Raw genomic sequence first — 23004 nt, forward strand, 5'->3', positions numbered from 1 at the left:
TGAGTCATCGTAACAAGTCCTTTGCTTTGAGTAAATTCTATCCCCAGAAACCAGGATATTTTGCCAAGTTCGGTCATTTTGAATCTTTTACTTAATTTGTTCTTAACATCAGTTAACATTATGTCACAATTTGATGCGATTAAAATATCATCGACCCACAAAACCAAAATCAGTAGTTTATCGTCTTTGTGTTGGGTATATAAACAGGGATCTACAGCGCATTGTCTAAATTGTTGTTTAATAATATAATCATGAAATACTGTGTTCTAACACTGAGCACTCTGCTTTAGACCATATAATGACTTGTTAAGTCGCCACACGCTATTTTTATTTTTCATTATAAATCCCTCTGGAGGGGTAATATAAATTTCACAGTCTATTGGGGCATTCAAATAAGCATTTTTTACGTCCATTTGATGGATGTTTAGGTCATATTGTGATGCGACTTGCAGTAAAATTCTGATTGTTGTTAGGTTTATGGTCGGTGAAAATGTAGAAAAGTATTCTTTACCGTAAATCTGAGAGTAACCCTTAGCAACAAATCTTGCTTTGTACTGTTCTACGCCTGATGCTGCACTCTTTTTTGTAAAGACCCATCTGGTAGAAATAACATGTTTATCTCTTGGGAGAGGCACTACTGTATAGGTATCATTTTCGGTTAAGGCATCTATTTCCTTTTTCATGGCAATTTTCCATTCATCACAATGTTCTGAATTAATTGCTTCGTTGAAGCTTTTTGGCGCATTTCCCATTGAATAGCAATAGTCGATTTGATAATCTTTTATATTGTCAACCACAAAAAAATCGGGTCGTCTTCTATTTCTTTTGGGATATCTTTCGACTTTATCATCATCATCATGGACACTCGTTTTCGTTTGTTCTAATTATTTGAGGTAATATAATTTCATCCTCTTCATATGACGGGTTTTCGTCTATAAAATTAAACGTGTCTGTGAATTTTACACATCGGATTCTTTTTATTTTATTTTTTTCGGGAAAAAATATTAAATTGGCTGGACTGTTTTTATCGTATCCAAGAAATATACCTCTGTCGGCTTTAATATTCAATTTACTCTTTTTCTCTATATATGCGAAGCAAGTTGAACCAAATATATGCATTCTGCTTAAATTCGTTTTTTTACGGCAGAAAGATTAATATGGAGTTTTAGAGAGTGTTTTGTAAAAGCACCTGTTGCGTATATAGGCTGCCGCCATAAGTGCATACGTCCAGAGGTTTTTAGGGAGTTTTGATTCAATGAGTAGGCATCTTGCCATTTCAAAAAGTGTCCGCCACGCACGTTCAGCAGTCCCGTTTTTGTGTAGCGATCTAGGAGCTGATGTTTCATGCCTGATATGATGGTTAATTAGTAAAAGTTCAAAGTCTTTATTGGTGAATTCCGTACCGTTGTCAGAGCGAATACACTTGATTTCACCGTCGGGGGCCATGTCGGCTAGATATTTCTTAGTTGCTAGCAGGGTATTAGATTTGTTCTTTAAAAAGTAAACCATTATTAAACCTGAATGGTCATCTACGAAATTCAACACATATCTATAATGTTCTCTGACCATCGGTTCTACGGGACCGTTCAAGTCACAATGCACCATTGATAGGATTTTTTTGGCCTTTTTGTCTGGTATCTTGTTTTGATAGTTTGTCATTTTCCCTTGCATACAGACGTCACAGTTGAAGGTTTTTGATGTTTGTATTTGCATTCCATCAACTATAGTCGGCAACTTTTTGATATCAGGAATATTGCAGTGTCCAAGAATTTTATGCCATGTCTGTAGATCATGGCAGGTGGTTTTTGATGGGACTACGCTAGTTAAATAATATAGTCTTCCATTTTCTTTAATGTCGAATACAGTTCCATTCGGGTATACCAGTTTTGATTTATTGAGGCTAAAGTTTATATTTGCACCTTGTTTTGTGGTAGCTTGTACAGAAAATATATTTTGTTTAAATTTTGGGATTAGAAGAGCGTTTTCTAGAACACAGAAACACAGTTCACCTTTATTGTTCTTTAGCAAGATTTTCGAATTGCCTCTTTTCAAAACGATATCATTGACTCGACTCCTGTCAGCTAGGTCTACAAAATGATTTTGTGGCTTAAAGTTGGGTTCAAAATTGATAAAATCAGATTCCTTTGTAATCACATGTGCCGTGGTCCCACAATCGACAAGAAAATTATTATTGTTTGTTGAAGCATCAAATGTACGCGAAAATAAAAATGTATGTTCGCTAACAGAGCTCTCTACATTTTTAATGTAGTCGCCATTTTGAGTCCTGTATCTACATTGGAAACTCTTGTGATTAGGTCGTCCACAATTATAGCAAATAATTTTTGTACTTTTCTTAGGAAAAAACTTGCTTTTGGCAAAGTTGCGTTTTTTATTCCTGGCATGGGTATAATTCGATTTTGGTGTTTTTATGTGTGTATTTTTAAATTTCATGATATTTGTGGATTCGTTTTTTTTCTGTGATCATTTTTTCAGTTTCTTCGTAACTTCTGAGTGCTACCTTGAATTGGCTAAAAGTCATGGGTTTTTCTTTCTGGATTATCACGGTGGTAAATGGCTTGAAATCACTCGGTAATCCCTTAATGACCATGGAAATTACCAGACTGTCACTTATAACTTCACCAGACATTTTAAAAGAATTTGCAGTTGTCTCGGCTCTTATAATCAGTAATAGTTTCGGCTTCCATTCGTTTTAGAGAGGTCAGTTCAGTGTATAAAGAAATAATTTTGGGGTTTCCTTTCGATAAATAATGCTCTCTCAATATGTTTAATGCTTTGCAGCCGTTGTCCAGGGCTTCTCTCATTACCAGTGATAGACTTCGGTCATCTAAACACTGTATTAATTCCGCAAAGACAGTTGCGTTCTTTTCAATGAAGTTGGGGTCGTTTCTGTTTTCAGGTTGTGTTTGTAGTACTTTGTGTAGCTTTTGGATTCGTAGATATCCTAGAAATTTAACTTGCCACAATTCGAATTTTGATTTGGATCCATCGAAATAAAGACGCAAGCTGGGCCCATAACCTCTAGAAGTGTAAGCCATTTTGAGTTTCAGAACAGTTTCAGATGGTTCGCTGTTACACACAAGTCCTGGGAGGTGACTTGTTTGTAGTAGACAGTTCCACAGAACAAAATATTCTTACCGTGTCGAAACCCGAGAAAAGAACATGTGAAATTGCTCCAGAAAAGGTTTAATATTTATGAAGCAATTCTGGTTTCTGATTGGTTGGTAGCAGAACGTGAATTAATTTGATTCGTCAGTTCTTAGCAGCATCGTTTATAAATAGAATCGTCCGACTGTGTGGGATCATACCCCATTATAAGTCCAAAATATTGCAACAGGAGGCAACTCTGATAGTACACAAAATGCTCACTATTTTGATGTTTTCGGTAAAATTTTAATTTTTGATGCTTCAATGCACCAAAATAGTAAAACAGTGAATGTTTTGTGCTTGCAGTAATTTCACCCACATACATAAACGTGTAATATGTAAAAGTTTTAATAAAAATTTAAAAAAAAAAAGAAAAGAAAAAAAAGTCAAAAAGCAAAATCTATTTGATCATTATTGTCGTATTCTTCCACTAAAATTAGCTTATTTGGCAAAATTGATTTTTTATTGTTCCTTAATAGCCTTTTAATCATTTCTGTCTCTTTTCCCTTTTTTTTGTTTTGCCATACGGACTTAGAGTTAACGTCAATGATGTATATATTTTCTGTAAAAAATTAAAAAAAAAATATATTATTTAACAATTTATTCCTGGCACTACTATTCACATCGACGTGTAGCTTGCTTATTATGACACTAACAAAGATACATGCGCTAAGGTACCTGCTTTTCAAAATCCCGTACAACAAATTCCCGCCAAGTATATTTCAGATTCTTTAAGCTAAGCATAGAAAATCTGGAATAATTTTAGCAAACTGTACACAAAGTCAACAATAACAAATATTGAACTAGACGTTTAGTATGTTTTTAGCATTTCATAATGGAGTACAAAATTATAATTTCAATTTTAATTAAATTTATTTAGTATCGAATTAACATTTCTTTTTTTTGGTCAAGTAGCACATGCTGTGAACCTAGCATCCCTCTAACAACAATCAGATAATCATGAGAGGTGTTGATGGAAAGATAGGAAAAGGAAGAGAGTTAATCAGCATTAGCTTTGAAAATATTAAATTTATGCAATAGATAAATGAGGCAGTTCGTCAATATAAAGTGCATGAAAAAATAAAAACTATTCAAATGATATCAAAATTTCATGAATGGTCAGAAGATTACGATGAAAAGAGAAATAAGGAAAAGTGTTTAATTACATATTTTAACGATAAATGCATACAGAAATTTCACTTCAAATCTATGGAAAATGTTTGCCAAACTTTCTAAATATTTAATTATATATCTTATAAAAGAGTTCTCTTTCTTTTAGTTTGGTAACAAATTAATTAAAAAAAAAAAAAAAATGTGTTTACTAAGTGAAATAAAAATATTTAAAGGATATGAACAAAGGGGAATAACTTCGTAACTATATCAAGGGGAATAACTCAATAAAGGGAGATAATAATTCATGAAATATGTTAGAGACGGTTGCTTTTTAATTCTATTTTTTCTTTTTTACACATTCACTTTAAAAATGTTTCTTTCTCATCACCAAGGTTATTATCAGTGAGAAACTGATGGCAAACAGCTGTTGTGATAACTGATTTGCAATGGTTATTATTGAAAGAGGCAGAGAGTGCTAGAAATCTGAGGAACCCTTTAAACTTCACGAAACACATCAATTGTTACTGCAAGAACGCGTAGCATTCACTGATGACGACGCATGTTAGAACTCCTAGCGATTAAATAATAAAACAACCTACCTTTTACAAAGCGTAACCACTTTGGCAAAATATAATTGGCTTTTGGCATAATCATCACTTTTCGACTGTAGAGAGTTAAACTGACATCAGTTTCACGACTCATGTCAAACAAAGCTGAAATGAAAATGTTTAAAATCAAATATGAACGATAGAATTTGTTCCTGAAAATGATTAACAAAAAAAAAAAAAAAAAATTTTAAAAAATAAATAAATAAATGCTCTCATAATTTTGATAAAGTTTAATCCAAATATCAGCTGATAGAGCAAACACAGTAGTAGTCAGTTTTTATTTTTATTTTTTATTTTTTTTACACAGTGATCACCACTTATCAAGGCCCGGAAGCCACTCAGGGATAAGGGTTATTGCAAGTACATTACGTTAGTGTGGAGATTTGATGAAGTGTTTAATTAAGGGGGAGGTTCATTAGGAATTTGTTAACATTGGACTTGAAGACATCCAAGTTGTAGTCAGGTGGGAAGCAGGCAGACGGAACAGAGTTCCACAGGCGTGCAGTTCTAAGAAAGAAGCTTTGTTCATGGAATCCGCGTTTTGATTTAGGCAGAGATATAGAGTGGGGGAAATTTTTCACAGTGGATTCAGCTAGACGGGTGTTTTTCGTGAAAGATTGGCGAGGGGGGGGGGACCAGAGATTGGATTTAAGACGAGCACCTGCCATGGAAATAACGATTATTAAGATTATTAATCAAGTGTGATGATGTTTTAAGACAAAAGGCCAGAAATAGTATTTCTGATATTGTGTCAATAAATTTAAGAGGCAGAGTTAGTTTGGTTGGTTGTTTTACGGCATATCAACCCTTTTTGGGTTATTTAATGCCGAATCCAAAGATTTTGAAGAAAAATTTTTAATAGAATATATTTGTTGTTTTTCAAGTCGGTTTCTATTCAACCCATAGTTGGAACCTTAACAGGTACTACCACTTCGGGTCAGAGTGGACCTGGGAGCAATGGTAATTAAAGGGTGGCTCCACACTCCCCAAAGCCCACAAGCTGGGGCCTCACCACTGGATATAGTTTAAGGTCATATCCAGGATCGAGTTAGTTTGGAGACAGTGGGCAGCTTAGAGGTTTCCCAAAGAGAAATAAGAGAAATTGGGATCAAAGCTGGGCGAGAGTAGGTGGAGATCAGAAGATAAACACTGGGGACCAACAGAAAACTATCAATGGACAACATTTGGTGGTTCCTTTTTCTGTATGACGTGATAGTATCACACACAAAACTCAACCGAGTTATATCAACAACTGGCTGTATGCTGTTTCTTATTGCAGTGCAGCCATAAAAGCAATGATTGGTCTACATAAATAATAAAACAAAAAAATAAAATTAGCCAATATATCAAGATTAATTATATTTTATTTTTTTGGGAAAATATTAAAATTATCAGTAAATAATTTATTTTTCTGTAGTTTGATTAAAAAAGAAAATCTAATTGTGATGGGACGATTCCAATACAATTACTGATTCTGATTCTTTATAAATCTCTAAATATTTAACTATAAAATTGTTATCTTTTTCCGATTACCGTAAAACACATGTAAAATATGCATATATTTTCTCAAATGTAAAAAAGACTTGCTTTTAGCTTTATTGGTAGTTTAAAATAAATAAATAATTATTTTATCATTAGTACTAACAAAATCAAATAAAAAAGATATTTAAAGAAATCGTTTTTGACATTGGAAAATAGGCACAATTTTTTCTGATTAATCATTCCAATACTAGTCGATAATTTTTACTTGCCATCACATCAAATTTGCTCAACAGTAAATTGTTTGTGAAATTTTGTATTGAATTTTGTTGAAAAAACTTTTTCTTTTTAAATATATTTTTCTATTTGACTCATTAAATGTTTTTTCTCCATTTCTACTCCTCCTTCTACTTTTCAATGTTTCTTTTTATATTCTTTATTAGTCCATATTATTTCATTCCTGATTTTTTTTCATTTCTATTCTAAATGTTCTTAAGTCTGTTTTATTTGCATACCTTTATATTTGTATAAAGCCCGCTTTTCTCCTCTGATGAAAAGAATTTAATTTCGAAATGCCATGGCCTAAATGGGTTCTTTTCTACTCTTCTCACTTTCATCCTTATTGATTTGCTGATCAATAAAATTCCATGGAACTTTTACTCCTCATCTTCTTAATCTAATATATGAATTGTTCCTCTTAACTGATTAGAACTTTTATTATCTTGATAGGTTTGCTTTATCAAAGATATCTTTTCCAGGTTCATTTATTATATATTTTTTCTTTCTCTTCACTCCAGCACCCAAATGTGGACTAAGAAGACATGACCTAAAGCTAAACCGACGACAAGCCGCATTTTCCATCTGCATATCAGCTCTCTGAAATAGACTGCTGCACCAACAACGGATCAGTTCAAAACGAAGTTGGACAAATGTGTGAAACAAACTCCTGACAAACTCCCCCTTAAGTAAGACATTCTATCAAAATCCCCAATACTAATGATTACTACAATATTATCTCATTGATTACTGTACACGCAATAACCCTTATCCCTGAGTGGCCTTCGGGCCTTGATAAGTGGTGACCCCCATGTAAAAAAAACCAAAAAAAAACCTGTATTTCTGACAGTCTAAATTCACAGCACCCCTCCTTTTTTTGGGGCTCTCTCTCTCTTACCACACTCGTCTTAATGGTAACAGAACATGTAATGTTTTAATCTATGCTGAATAAATTGAATTGAATATATATGTGTGCATGTGTGCTATTTGATCTGCAGTAACTTAATACTATAAACAATATATAAGTCAACATCGTTAAAAATAACAATTCTTTAGCTCAATTATACTTTATTTTTCTTCAATTTTTTTAATGATCTATTTCAGAAAAAAAAAAAAAAGAAAAGGTGTAATTATTCAAGAATTTTGTTATTTTTAACTGTTTGCAGAAATGAACAAATGTTGCTTAAATATACACAATATGTACATATATACATATATATTAGAAATCAAATAATTATTAGATCCATGAAATGTTACGGAAAAAACAAACTACTTACTAGGTTTGTATTCTGGAACATAGAACAATGCTCGGATGTTAACAGGAGCATCAGTCTTGTAGTGAAACTGGAAGCGAGGTTTGTCAAAGACTCCACTGATGAACCTGTAGAATTCTTCATGCATTTCTGATGTGATATCTTGTGGATTCATTAACCAAAGAGCCTGATTAAATTTAAAAAAACAAAGCGTAATCATTCAGTGCATTGTTTAAAAGAAAAGAAAATACCATTTCTACATCAAATCTACAATTATCAAAGAATGAATACACAGGTTGCCATTCGTTTGAAAGAATAAAATTCAGTAACAATTAACTACAGATATCGCGTTTAAAGATGGCAGACCTATAATTTACCCTTGTTTATCACACTGAATTTGTCGCACAATTCTTCCACTTTAAAAAACCTGATAATTCAAAAAATTTTATTTTTACTCATTATTTTTCTACTCGATCATTTTCCAAACACAGAGAATTCATTTTGCAATTTAAGTTTAACAGAGTTGATATGTCCGAGAATTTGTTGTCACAAAAGATTATCATTTTATGAAGGAAAATAAAATCTTTGAATTGCTATATCAATCAAATAATCAAATAACAAATTCTCAGATTACATAATTAAAAAATGTTATCTATCAAATTTTTAGAATGATAAAGGTTACTATGTAAGTTTAATGTAAAATGTTCAAAAATTAAAAAAAAAAAATGGAGTTTTAAACAGAATTATTTTGATGTTTATGAATTTTTGAGATGAGGATTGGTTATTCATATTATTATTATTCATCGGACTACTGTTCTCATCTCGAGTGTGATTCTGTCCAAATTCCCGAGTTCGACAAGATACACCTGAAGAAGGTCAGAGGTTACATCGACTGAAACATTGTGAAAATCACACTCCAGATGAGAACAGTAGTCCAATTAATAAGACTTATTTTGGCAAGAGACAGGTAAAAAAAATCCAACAAAGAAATCATTTAACATTAAATTTGTATAGAAAAGTGAACCACCTTGCTAAATAATTGAACAAATAATTTTTGTTTTGTTTTTAATGAACTTTTTAATCATTTAATTTTGTTGAAAGTGTTAAACTAAACATACTAGAAAAAGAAAATAAAAATCACAAAATAAAACAAAACAAAAAAAACCAAAACAAAAAAAAAAAAAACCAAAAAGGAAGCCCTAGATTTAAAAAGCCTTGAAAAATACTCAGTCTCTTGAGAAATAACCAACTCCACAACTTTTGTATTTTAAAGCAAGTTACAAGTGTCAGAAATTTATTCTTTTCCTAAAATAAAACAAAATACGATTCCTACCTGTACAACATTTGCTCTTTTACCATTCAGGAAAATTGGGACACCAACAAAGTTGCTATACTTTTTCACAATTGCTGATGGAAAGAAAACAAAAACAGTCTTTAAATTTAGAACAAGAACCATCAAGTCAAATTATTATAACGTACTGCCGTTTCATAGGACATCCAATCATCAGTACACACCATGTTACAGCAGTACTGGGTTTGTTGGGCAGATCATAAATGCCGCATGCCTGATTCAAGGTTCCCAAAACAGTTCCTTTACGGTGAACTGTCCAAAGGAAAAAGACCCCCCAGGAGGACAACAGAAATGGTTCAAGGACAATCTGAAGGTCCCCTTCAAATAGTTCAGTTTGTATTCTAACTCATGGTAAAAACTAACCCAAGACAGATGTTCCTGGCGTGTCGCAGCTCAGAAAGAGGCTACAATTACTGAATCTGCATGCAATGAAGAATGCAAGAGAAATCATGAGAAAAGACAGAAGTCAACATTTCTGACACAGAATTATCCCACAAGTGTTGAACATGTGGAAATACTTCAAAGATCAAATCGGTCGAACAAGCCATCTTCGAACCCATCAACCATTGTATGATCCCAGTCATCTTCGCAAGCAATGGACGAACATCATTTATTCAGGTAACTAGGGACCACCTGCGAATTTAATATTCCCTTGACACTTCCTTCTTTAGAAGAAGCTGGTTCAAACCACATAGGATGAATGCCGTACAAAAAACATAAATATATAATTAGAAAATCTGTATGGTTTTCATACAATTGAATATGAAAAAAACAAAAATATGATTTTCAGATTAACAATCACGTTGACACACCAATTCTTGCCAAATCACCGAAGTTAAGCAATGATGAGCCTGACCAGTACCAAATGAGTGACCATTTGGGAAGGCTAGCCGCTGTATGTAGTGTGCTGAATCGTAGAAATTTCCAGGTTGGTTTTTGGGGGCGCGTTTAACTAACTCACAGGGGAAGATATGCCATACCCTCCCTCCCGAATTAAGATGGAAAGCAACAGGAAACTATCATCTTTACTTGTCTTCCTGAGATTGCCATTGCTCTACAAGTTGGAGAGCCATGGTCGTTAATGCTGTTAAAACAGATTCTGCCTATTAAAGAGAATAACTTTCAGTAGACTTTATATTGTATATATGGATTTTACTTAAAGAATTGAGATAAAAATCCAATTTTCCTTCAGCATCATGAGTTCAACTGAACAAAATAAATTTGGTGACTGATAGAAATTCATGAAAAAATAGTCCTTTTTACTTTAGATTTCCAATTTGTTTTTATAGCATATCAACCCTTTTTGGTTATTGCCAAAAGGGTGGATTTGTTATAAAACAAAGAGATCCAAAACCCAAGTTAAAGATGACTATTTTCTCTTCAATTTCTGCTTTATACAAAACAATTACAGAAAATGGCTATATTCAAATAAGTTAATGTAGTTAAATATAAAAACGGCAAATTTGTAAACTAACTTTTAGTTTAATTTTCACTACAGAATAAAAATAGTCGTAAAAATTTTGTAATATTTTTTTTTGTTACACATATGCAAAATTAACAAATTATTTTGTGGCAAAGTTTTACAAAACGTTTTCTTCTGACGATTTGATAACAGTGGTTACCTCCCTTAGTATGGTTGTTTCCCTTGAGATCAACATACGTTTACATATTTCAGGGAATATCTATTTATAAAGTTCTTCAGCCTTGCAGACACTTCAGGGCTTCTTGGCTGGGATCAAAGTGTAAGAGTAAATGTGGTATTGTAGTGATTTTTGAAGTGAAGTGATGTACAAATTGTGAAAGAAACAATCCTTGTACAAATGGGTGAAAATGCATCTACTTAGAAGTAGGACAGATAGACACACTTTTGATGGCCTTGTATCTAATTTTTAATTGAATATAATTTTTAATTTTATTTGCCATTAACTAATTCAAAGTGTAGTACCTGTCGTGTCCTCAGTTGGAAAATAAGTTAATCATGGACTGGGGCAATTTTTATTTTTGTCTCATCCAGAATATCCTTTTTTGGAAGAGCTGGATATATTCCGTATTAAACCAATCTTGTATCACATGCTGCCGTTATTGGAAGGCAAGAAATATGGACATGATGAGAGCAATGACTATTTTCCGCAAACTCCATTATTCATGAATTGTTAAATGTAAAAAATAAAATGCATAAACAGTACAAATTTTTCCATTAACTTCTATTGCATGCAACTGGGCAGCTACCTGAATCCCTTCAATCTGTACGTTAATAATAATGATGATGATTCTACCATTTCAAATGAAACTTCAAAGTTAATGATTTCGATCGGTAAGATTAATATAAAAAAAAAAAAACTTCAGAAGCGAGAGATGTTATTGCTGGTTGACTGAGGTGTCCTTATCGAGGACTGCTGACAAGTATGTTCTTGACTATTCTTCTACTATTATAGAGTGTCCCATCGGTTTTTGACTAAATCACAACTGATAAAGACGTTTTTTTTTTCAATGTAAAATTGACAAATATTTTATATCCTTGCTCATACATTTTTAGTTACCACGTGGTCAGGTATATTTTTCCTGAGCTGACATTTTATGCGTTCTGTCATTATGTCATAAAATGGATAAAACGGTGCTAACCTTTGTGCTGCTGGGGTTTTTACCTCAGCTTCCAAATCAACAAAGTCTAAACAATTCCTGTAATAGGAAACTGGTCCTGTGCAGTTCTAGGAGGCTTTACTTTCTTTCTATGAAAAGGGGGTTAATTTATTGCTAATCACCAACTGGGGAATGCCGATGGGACTGCTCAGGCACTTTTTGCGGGTCAAAAATGTCCCTTCTCAGGAGCACTGACTTTTCAATCTCACTTCCCAACCCTTGTGTCACATTTCTCACTGTGGGAAAGGAATAAAAACCCACACGTTTATTCCCATAATTTCTTGACGAAAAATGCTAAGATGTACTTAATATGATACATAAAGCAAAGAACGAAACATTAATACTAAAGAAAGAATACATTTTCTGCCACAATCAGAGTCGCAGGTAGAGAATGTGTGTGAACAATGAACAATATAAAAATAAAGATGACTTACATTTGTGTTTGTTATATTCAGAAAAGAGAGTCTAACACGAATAAGACCATATCAAGATGGCAGTTGACTGCCCATGTTTAACAAGCTACCATCTTGCCGTGAAGACAAAAAAAAAAAAAAAAAAAAACGCTAAATCTTATTCTAACTTCTATACACACATAGGACTAGTTTTCTTGCCTTTTTGTCAAGAGAGTGCATTTCTATAACATGGCTAGAATTATTCAAGGGCGATAACTCGGATAGCGATAAAAGAAAATCATTCAGATAATTTTGAGACAATATTAATTTCAGACAAAATTTTTACATTCAACATGCTTTCATTTTCTTATCGTTAATATTTAAAATAAAGGATTATAATTATAATTTCATTAAAAAATAAAATAAAGGATTATAATCATAATTTCACTAAAAATCATAGCAGTAGATGAGAAAACACAAATCACCCTTAAGGACTTCTTCCTTTGCAAAATCGTAACTGTCGCCTTTCAAATGAACAACAATTTTTGTTCCTCTCTGTACACCATCAGCCTCGGAAATATCATACACACCAGAGCTAAAAAAAAAAAAAGAAAAGAAAAAAAAAGATATAAACACAGATTAAAGCAGGAAATAATTAAACATCTTTTTTGTAAATAAAATTTGTGTTGATTTAAACATACTTTTTAAACAACTCTGACAAAAGATAATTAAGAATATGATATTGGAAAAAATCAAATTGTGTCAATGGTGATCACCATAACCTTTATCATGATTTACATAAAAGTAATATTCATGTTGACATTGTGTGTGTGTATATATATATATATATATATATATATATATATATATATATATATATATATATATATATGATTGCTTCATTTCATCACATAAATTAATATAGGAAGATATAAATTTACTTTAACAGTGCTGAATACATAGGTAGAGCTATGTAGTAAGTTATCAAATTTAAATGGCAATTAAGCTACACAGAATATTCTACGTTTCATTCTTGTGAGAATTTGTCAGGCTTATTAGATAAGATGACTTACTATATATATATATATATATATATATATATATATATATATGTTTTCAGTAAAATAATAACTGAATTGTATCTACATTTATTTATGGGGAGGTGGTATTTTGATCAGTACTGCTGGAGAGCTATGAATTTTTTAAATCTCTGAAACTGTTATATAGTACACAGTTGATGATCCTCTTTTTCTATTTCACAGTTTAAGTTAATGTTTTACTGTTATATACTTGAGCCCCTCCCCCCTCGCCTGTATTTGTGAAATTTCCAGTAGTAAGTTTATACAAGTACAAAAAAAAAAAAAAATTTTCTAATCTTATTTTTATCAAAATTAAAAATTAATACACGTTTCATAAATATCACTAGCAATTTTGATTCTTTCCAATTATTTTTTATGTTACTTTTCGACACAAGAAATTGACAAAAAAGAAATGTAACAACATGTAACATTTTTTAATGCTTAACAATCTTTGCTTAAAATAATATATATAATTGAATAAATTGTAACAATTTAAAAAAAAAAATCAGTTTCCTGTCTTTAGCAATCATCAGATGATTCAAATACTTTTCTGTCTGATTTGTGTACTTCCGGTTTTACAACAAATTACTGTAGAACACTGAATATGTTCAATACTGTAGCCAAGAGTTTATTTTATTTGTTCATTTAATTTTTTTATATCCTTTTGTCTTTGTATTACAGTTTTAATACATGTAGTCCATTTTATTTTGTGCATGGACAGTGTATATTTTTGTATTGGATAATTTTTTTTTCTTTAGTCAATATCTATTTTTACTGAATAAAGGAAAATAACTTTACTTACTTTTAGACACTTGTATTTTATTCCATATTTATTCAATTTATTACCTAATCTGGGCTTAACGAGCAAAACTATTTTATTTTTGGTGTTACCGCCATTAAAGCTAGGTACACCTATCATATGATGATCTTGAATAACAAAGTACATAAAAACAATTAAAGTCGAAGTATGAAATAAAAAAACAAACCCAGAAATATTAACATTTACATAAAACAGATGAATATAGCAACTGCTTTACAATATAAACAGTAAAAATTGATCTATCCAGCACTTCTTGTTTTTTGATACTCATTTGTAATTTTTAAAGAATCCTTTATTTTGATTTGAATTATCTGAAGAGTTCAGCAGGATAATATTGTCCCGTCTATTGAAACAATTTGTAATGATTTAAGCAAAACAAAAATCCCTGAGGTCGAAATAATAAAACATATTTAGCTCTAATAAAGTACTAAGCACTTTTTTCCCCATTTTTTTTTTTTATCAAACATACCTCCTAATATATGTAAGTGTTGGGATGATTAATCGGAATCGAAAATCGGAAAAATCGGAACTTTTTGGGGTATTGGAATTGGAAAAAATTAGAACCTATTTTCTGATGCCAAAACCAATTCCTTTAATTATCTATTTTATTTGATCTTGCTTTTATAAAATATCTTCCACTGTTTGTAGCAATAATAATAAAATAATGAATCTTTATTGATTTAAACTTGCAGTAAGACTAAAATCTCTAGATCACCCCCTCACAAGTGTGTTTTTTATGTTTGAGAAAATATAAGCACATTTAAGACGTATTTGTACAGTAATCAGGACAAAATAAGAATTTTATAATAAAATATTTAGAGATTTATAAAGAACCGGTAATTGTATCAGAATCGGGAATTTAGTACGGAATCACGAAAAATATTGTAATCGTCCCATCACTGATATATATAATATATTAGGGTCCTTTGTAATAGTGAACCCAATCATCTACTTGAAAAAACTATTTTGTTGTTGATCTATGGATGTAAAAGGTTTATTGTCTAAAGGGTTCTGTATCAAGATAAACATCATTTTTTTTTTTTTTTTTTTAAGTACTTTACTCTTCAGCATGCACCCATTCTTGGGTGGTTTCTCTTTATAGTTAACTATTTCTTACTTGCAGCAATTTTATTGTTCACATGCACTGCACTAAACATGCAGCACTGCACATGTTTATAATTTTACCCTTTCCAATTTTCTAAATCTCTTTTTAGAAAAGTTTTAAGTCTGCTACTATATGTTCACGATAAAACACAAAAAAAGAAGATTGTGAAACTAGAAATTAAATCAATTATGATATCGGTGTACATTTTATGATAAAGTAGCTGTTCTTAGCTGGTGTTGCCAGAATGCAGTTATTTTAGTTTTTAATGCATACATTTTTAAACTTAAGCAGGGGGGGGGGGAGTGTTAATCAAAACATTGAAAAAAAAAAAAACCCACAAAAAAAAATAACGTAAGGCAAACGAACGATGAAAACAGAAAAACGAACACGTGAAAAATGGCTTAAATAAGCCTGTTTCGATATTAAAATTAAAAAAAAATCGGTGGGTACCCGGGTGTTTTTGGGTGTGTGATCAGGGGTGGATAAGCGAAGTAAAAAAAAAAACAAAAAAAAAAAAACAGAAAAACGAACGTTACGTGAAAAATGGCTTAAATAACACTGGTTCAATATTTAAATTTAAAAATTTGAAAAGACATCTCACACCACGATTCGAACCTAACGCAACGTACATGAAATTGTGTCAGTTTTTCAACTATTTAAAGTAAATCAGGTCATGACGTCATCTGGCGCATACGTAGAACCGCTCGGCGTCACGAGAAGACCGTTTTTGCAAGTATAAAAAAAATGGCTTAACCATATTTAGAACATGAAATGAGAATGAAGGAATAGGATAAAATGGTAAAAAATAATTAAAAGTCGGTACAACATATAAGGGTAAATAGCATATTTGAATTGAATCCCTAACCAGTTTTTTTTATCTCTTTAGTCTATGTTGATATCCTGCTGTCTTGTTTTGTTTCTTTGTTTCCAACTTTAATTTCTATTCATTTGTAATTTGGTGACTCCTCCACTGTTTCTTCCTCTCTTATTTCTATTTCCATTTTTCCTCTTTTATATTAAAGTTACACATCCACACATATATACACACACACACACACACATCAGGGATGGGATTCCAATAATTTTCCTGATTCGATATAATTACCAATTCTGTACGAAATTACCGATTCTGATACGATTACCGATTCTAATTCCTATTCTTTATAAATCTCTAAATATTTAACTATAAAATCGTTATTTTGTCCCGATTACTGTAAAAGCACGTCTTAAATGTGCATGCATTTTCTCAAACATAAAAACACACTTGTGAGGGTGTGATCTAGAGATTTTAGTCTTACTGAAAGTTTAAATCCATAAATATTTATTATTTTATTATTATTACAAGCAATGGAAAACGTTTTATAAAAATAAAATAGATAATTAAAGGAATCGGTTTTGGCATCGGAAAATATGCTCAAATTTTCCTGATTCCGATACCCCAAAAAGCTGATTTTTCCGATTCCGATTAATTGTCCCAACACTAATATATATATATATATATATATATATATATATATATATATATATATATATATATATATATATATATCAGTGGTTGGTATCTGATGCTCCAACTGAACTACTGAATCATGCATTCATTTTCAATTTTATTTATGGCAATCATCATCATAATTATATTTGTTTAACGTTGCATATTGATCATGATGATTAAATATTTTCATAAAGGTTTCCTCTTGTTTCATGATCATGAAAATATGTTGAAACCCTGTAGTAGACTTGACTCCATCAAACTGTTTTAATTAAATTCAAAAGAATGAACCTAAATATAACAAGATCTTTCCTGTATGACCAAATAGTGATTGTAAAATTCTAAATAAATAAATAAATAAATAAAATAAAGTGAAAATAAACAAAAAAACAAAAAAGAAAAGATAAAAATTAAAATTAAAAAGCCATATAAAATGATTTCAAGATGGTGTGAATAAATGCTGAAAACAAATCCATTTTCCGATTTTTTTAAAAATTACAAATTCATTTCATTATTTTCATCCATTTTGATGAAAAGAAAGATTAAATTACTGCAATTAATTCTATGAATTATTTTTTTTTGTTTTTGTGTCTATCAAAATGTCTTCATAATACATTTTTCTTTGAGATTTTCCATTTCTTTTTTTTTTTTTTTGTGAAATTGGTTTCCAGTCAGACTTTGTTTTATTTGAATAATTAATTATTTGTAATTTCTTTGCAAGGAAGAAAACATTTCAAGATGAGATTTTAAACTTAATAAAAAAAATAGGAAAACAAAAACCAATTTATTTTAGTTCAAACTAACTAAATTCTCGTTTCTTCATTATATATCTAATAAATAAAATTAAGTTAGACCTAAATAAGATTGCATTTGAAAAATTGATACTTAATTCTAACAATTTCTTTCTTTTTTATCCTTGTACCATGTTCTGTGCATGACTATTATATATTTCATTCAGCTTCATTCAAAAATTTATATTTCATTCAATTTCTTTCAAAAAAGAAAAAAAAAATTATTTTGGTGCAGAAGATGAATAAAGTGGTGACATTTTTTGATTAAAAAAAGAAATCACCTCGTGTCATAAATTTAACGAAATTATCATTGCTCTATTTTAGCGATAAGATTTTTTATCCCAAGCAAGGCATATTGCCACTTGGACATAAGGGGCTACTATTTAGGATTGTGTCTAACAGTGAATTGCGGGGAGTTGAACAATGAGACATCTCTTCACATTACGTTTAAACTTCTGCAAATTAGTACAGTCAGGGAAGCAGTAAACAGGCAGGGAATTCCAAAATCTAAAAGTCTGAGGGAAAAAACTATTAAAGTAGTAGGCTTTAATCTACAGACCTCAATAATGAAGGAGTGGGATTTTGCTGCATATTGGTTTAGCTTTGAGTATGTATATCGAGGGGGTGCAAGTATTTGTAAAACAGGCACAGGGATGCAACATCGTGATGATGGGACAGAAGTTCGAACTTGGCTGATAGTGTGGGACCTATTAAATTTGAGGCTCTTTTTTGGACTTTGTCTAAGAGGGAAACATGCAAACTAGACAAACTTATAAGATAAGAATTTTTGACGTTTCTTTGTTTTAATAACAAAATTCGAAAATGGAAATATTGAATTTCAAGTAAAACTAATTGTATCTACTTAATTGTCGTGTTGCAGTAATGCAAATATTCTAAAAATTGCAAAATAATGTCAAGGTAAAAAATAAATTATTAATAAAAATAGTTTTCAAAGATAATTAGCAGAAATCGAGTTTTGCTAAACAAAAGAAACCGGAGAGTTTGAATCTTAAGGGAGGTAATTATGTTCTGAAAACTGAAAATCTTTAACAAAACTCAATTTTCGTTTTCAGGAAACTGTTTTCATTAATAATTAATTTTCTACCTTATCGTTTTTCATAATTTTTGAATATGTTCATAACTTCGACATGACAATTAAGTAGATAACATTGGTTTTACTTGAAATTCAATATTTTGAATTTTCAAATTTTGTTCTAATTATGAAGCACCGCCAAATATTTTAATCAAACTCAACTGCATTAAAACTAGTGATGGGAAGATTCCAATATTTTTCCTGATTCTGATACCTCAAAAAGTTGATTTTTCCAATTCCGATTAATCGTCCCAACACTAATGAAAACACACTACAGCATAATACAAATATATAAAACAAATAACAAAAATGTTTTTCCATAACATGCAGACACATGAATACACTATATTTGCAAAAGTAAACAAACTAGAAACATGTCATAAAAGTATTCTTTAAAAATTTCAAACAAATTTTATTAACTTTGAAGCACTAGAACCAGACACACATTTAAATTAACCAAAAGAAAAAAAAAAAAAATCTTTACATCACACTTTTTTAAAAACAAACTGAATGCCTACCAAACAATCATTTTTCATAATTTTAACCCATATTATCACCCTCCCATTACTCAGATAATAATTTTGATATATTGTCTGGGCGATTGCTACGGAAACCAGTCATAAAAAGCGTCGCTCACCTCCTTACATATTTTTACGATTTTGAACACCAGAAAATTCATTATAACTTTTGTTTTATTGAACAAAAGTTGAAAATTTGTTTTCACAATACAGCTGAGAAGGTGATCTATAAATTGCAATAATTTTTTGAAATTTGGTTGAAAAACGAGTGAGTGGTAAAGCTTTAAAGCAGTTCTAAATGACTAAACCTGTCACTTAATCATATATTCAAACACTACTGTGTTTAAATGATTAATCAAAAGAAAAAAAATGTCTTCACATCACACTTTTTTAAAGGAGAAAAACTGAATGACTCCCAAACACCATCCTCAGGTATCTTCGATTTCTCTGTACAGGGGTTTGCCAAAGGCCTTGACATGAGGATACTTCTTATTGGAAGTAAACCCTGACCAGATATTCACAATGGTCATAGATTCAAATAACATGACATTAATGCAGGCATACCCCAAGAGTTGATCCTTGAACTTTTATGATTCATAAACGACCTCCCTGGTTCCTGATGAAATTGTGTTCGAGTGAGTATATTTGCTGATCACACCGGGCTCTATTCTAGATATGTGGATAAAACAAACTTACATCACAAACGATGTCAAAATTCTTAGAAAAATGACCCCCAGTCTGTTGCAGAATGGGGACGTAAATCGATAACATTTAATGCTACTAAGATAAAGCTTCTTTCCTTTAACAGTAATAAGGAACCCTTTCAATCACTGATTTATATGGATAATAGCACCCTACCTGAGAGTTCATCACTTAAATTCCTCAGCCTAGCATTCATAGCTAACATGAAACGAATACATAGAAGACGTTGCCAAGGAAGTGGATTTCCTCTATTGTGCAGGAAAACTTCTCACATCTGCCAGTATCCTGTATTTCTACAAAGCCACCACATACTTATGCATGGAATATAATCATTGCACATGTACTGTAGCACAAACACTAGTCTCTCCTGTTTAGACACAATCCAAAAAAGAATCTCCAATCTAATAGGTCCTGCAGTATCAACCAGGCTTCAAATCGTAGTCCATAGCTTCAATCCTAGTCCATAGTTGCAATGTTGCATCCCTGCATTTTATAAGTTCTTCAATGCAACGTGCACCAATGAACTTGCTGCACTAGTTTCCCCTCAACGTAAATATCTCTAACCAACCCGACAAGCAGCAAAATCACACCCCTTTACAGTAGAGATCTTCAAATGTTGAAAAGTTTTCTACTCTAGTAGATTCTTTCTTTGAATTGCTAACCTTTGAAATTCCCTTCCTATTCCCTGCATCCCTATAAGTATCAGGGCGTTATGTTGCAAGTGAAACAGTCACATTTGCGAGTGATTTTTCCAAGCGGCGACTAGAAATAATGAAATGCTTGTCTTTTGGTGATCGATTGAAAAATGTTTTTTCAACCTTTATTTTTTTTAATAAAACAAGAAAGGTCAAATTATTTAAACGTCTTTTTTTTTTAACAAAGGCGGTTTTAAAATCATCTGAAGAAGTTCAAATGTTTATACATTCAAGTTTCAGCATAACATTCTGAGCATATTTAGAATTACATTTATTAAAAAAAACCTTTATGATGTATTTATTCATCAAGAGAACAAAAATGTCATATTCCAAAAATCATATGGGTTTGGCTAGTAACTTTTCTAATTGGCTAATAAACAAAATTATTTAGTTATCAAAGGTCAACAAAAGATAAATTTGTCTGTAGAGCCATGAGTATGGTCCCTAATTCATAGTAGCCCTTCTAGGTCTCTGTGGCAATGCGTCTTGTTTGGGGTGAATAAAAATAAATAAAATAATTGAAAAAGGCTTCATTTTATTCAAGAGAACCGGTGAAACCAGAAGAAATGTCTCCTCTGAAAATAATATATTTATGAAACAAATATGTAACTAAAATGAACTGATGAATACTGTTTTGTTTTTATTACTTCCAACATTGTAGAAAAAAAAAAAATTATTCCTAAATGCTATTTCATATGGTTGAAGAGGCCAAGCATAGAAAACTCTAGAAGCTGAGATGGTATCAGTCCAATAACGCCTCCCCCCACGCCCTCTGCAACATTTGAACAGGCATACACCAATTACATACAAATTCACATGTAAAATTGATAAGGTAAAGCTTGATAAGAGGAGGAGAAGAGACTCACCCATCTGAGCTCCACTTGTAAGAAGGCTCATCAGTTTTATAAGACTGGCTAAAGACATCGACTTTATCCCCAACCATAAAGGCAGAGTAAAAGCCAACACCAAATTGTCCGATGATATTTTGATTAACTTCGGCTTTCGGGTCACCATCTTTCATTTGTTTTAAAAATTCCTGTGAAAAAAAAAATTTTTTTTTTAAATTGAGCAAATGATTTTAAAATGCTTTAAATTTCATTTTAAAAAATAACCACATGACAGATACGTCCAATAATTTCTGTGACAAATCCTAGAGAGAATAACATTTACATTTTTTTTTTTTTTTTGCAAAACTATCAGCTTGTAATAAAAGTTCCGTTATTAAAAAAAAACAAAACAAAACAAAAAACAATGAAATCTCTCGAGATTTAAAGGTGTCTAATTTGTCGATCATATTTAAAATATGGTGGACTTTTCTTCTTCATGTCTGTTTTACTGAATTGCAAGCATTGGATGGCTTTTAGAAATTGACTTCCAGGCATATTTCTAGTCTTTCTCTAAGTTTTTAAACTTAGGCAAAACATTTTTTGTGAGTAATTTGCTATTATAACAAATTCCCCCAACCCCTATTCTTTGCATCCCTGATTGTACTAAGATGTAAAAAGCGACAGACAGTGAAATACTTCTACATGATTATCCAAAACAAGTGTGCATTTTTTTTAATGTTTTCGGACAACTGTTTTCAACTGTTATAACAACAAAAGACCTTGTATAGCTTAATAATAACATGACACATAAAAAAGAGGACTCTCATATTTGTTGAAAATTTGAATTCGAAATAAATGTTTATTTTAAAAAAAAAAACAACAACCTTGATCTTCAATAACAAGAGAAAAGACGTCATATGACTTACTAACAACAGACCATCTAAAATAAAAATCAACCATATTTTCCCAATGAGGACTCTTATGAGTTGAAAATTTGAATTTTAAACAAATGTGTTCATTAAAAAGTTTGTTTGTTTGTTTGTTTGTTCTGTTTTACGGCATATCAACCACTTTGGGGTCATTTAATGCCGAAAGGTTCGTTATGTTGTGTTAAATATTGGTTTGTTCTTCTTAAGGTTTTTCTTTTTTTTTGGGGGGGGGGGTCTTTCCTTATATTTTTGAGTATATTTTAGTTTCTTTCAGAAAATTGATAATTTTTTGGGGATCAATCTTGTTTAATATTGTTTTCAGATTTTTTTCTTGGTAATACTTTGTTCGGATTTGTTCAAGGTCAATGCAGTTTGTCAGTATATGGTGTATTGTGTAGGGTTCTTGACACGTTATACAGTTTGGTGTCTCCTCCCCTTTTAGTAGATGTGAGTGGGTGATGTGAGTGTGACCTATTCGCAGTCTGGTCATTACTACCTCTTCCTTTCTTGTTAACTTTTTGGTGTTTCTCGTTCCAATATTTGGTGTTATTTGGAATAGTTTGTTTTTGGTGCATGAGCTCCAGTTTTCTTGCCATTTTCTCTTCAAAAATGTGTTTATTTTAGTCTTTAGGTCTGTATAGGGGATTTTTCCACTTATGTGGTTTTGTTGCAGAGTTTC

At 31.3% G+C, this 23004-nt stretch overlaps 1 protein-coding gene across 1 annotated transcript in view; it reads right to left on the reverse strand.

Annotated features, from left to right (window-relative positions):
* Window positions 1-23004, reverse strand: part of LOC145254560 (heat shock protein 75 kDa, mitochondrial-like) — a 421952-nt gene that overhangs the window by 160192 nt on the left and 238756 nt on the right. Inside the window, exons 6-10 of the mRNA XM_080113123.1 lie at window positions 21436-21605; window positions 12763-12872; window positions 9228-9301; window positions 7919-8081; window positions 4878-4991 (exon numbers count right to left, since the gene is read on the reverse strand). Coding sequence (XP_079969249.1) covers window positions 4878-4991; window positions 7919-8081; window positions 9228-9301; window positions 12763-12872; window positions 21436-21605 — 631 coding nt within the window. The remainder of the gene's footprint in view (window positions 1-4877; window positions 4992-7918; window positions 8082-9227; window positions 9302-12762; window positions 12873-21435; window positions 21606-23004) is intronic.

The sequence above is a fragment of the Euprymna scolopes genome, chromosome 3 (assembly GCF_053919585.1).
Source record: "Euprymna scolopes isolate OS-2025 chromosome 3, ASM5391958v1, whole genome shotgun sequence".
Classification (NCBI taxonomy): domain Eukaryota; kingdom Metazoa; phylum Mollusca; class Cephalopoda; order Sepiida; family Sepiolidae; genus Euprymna; species Euprymna scolopes.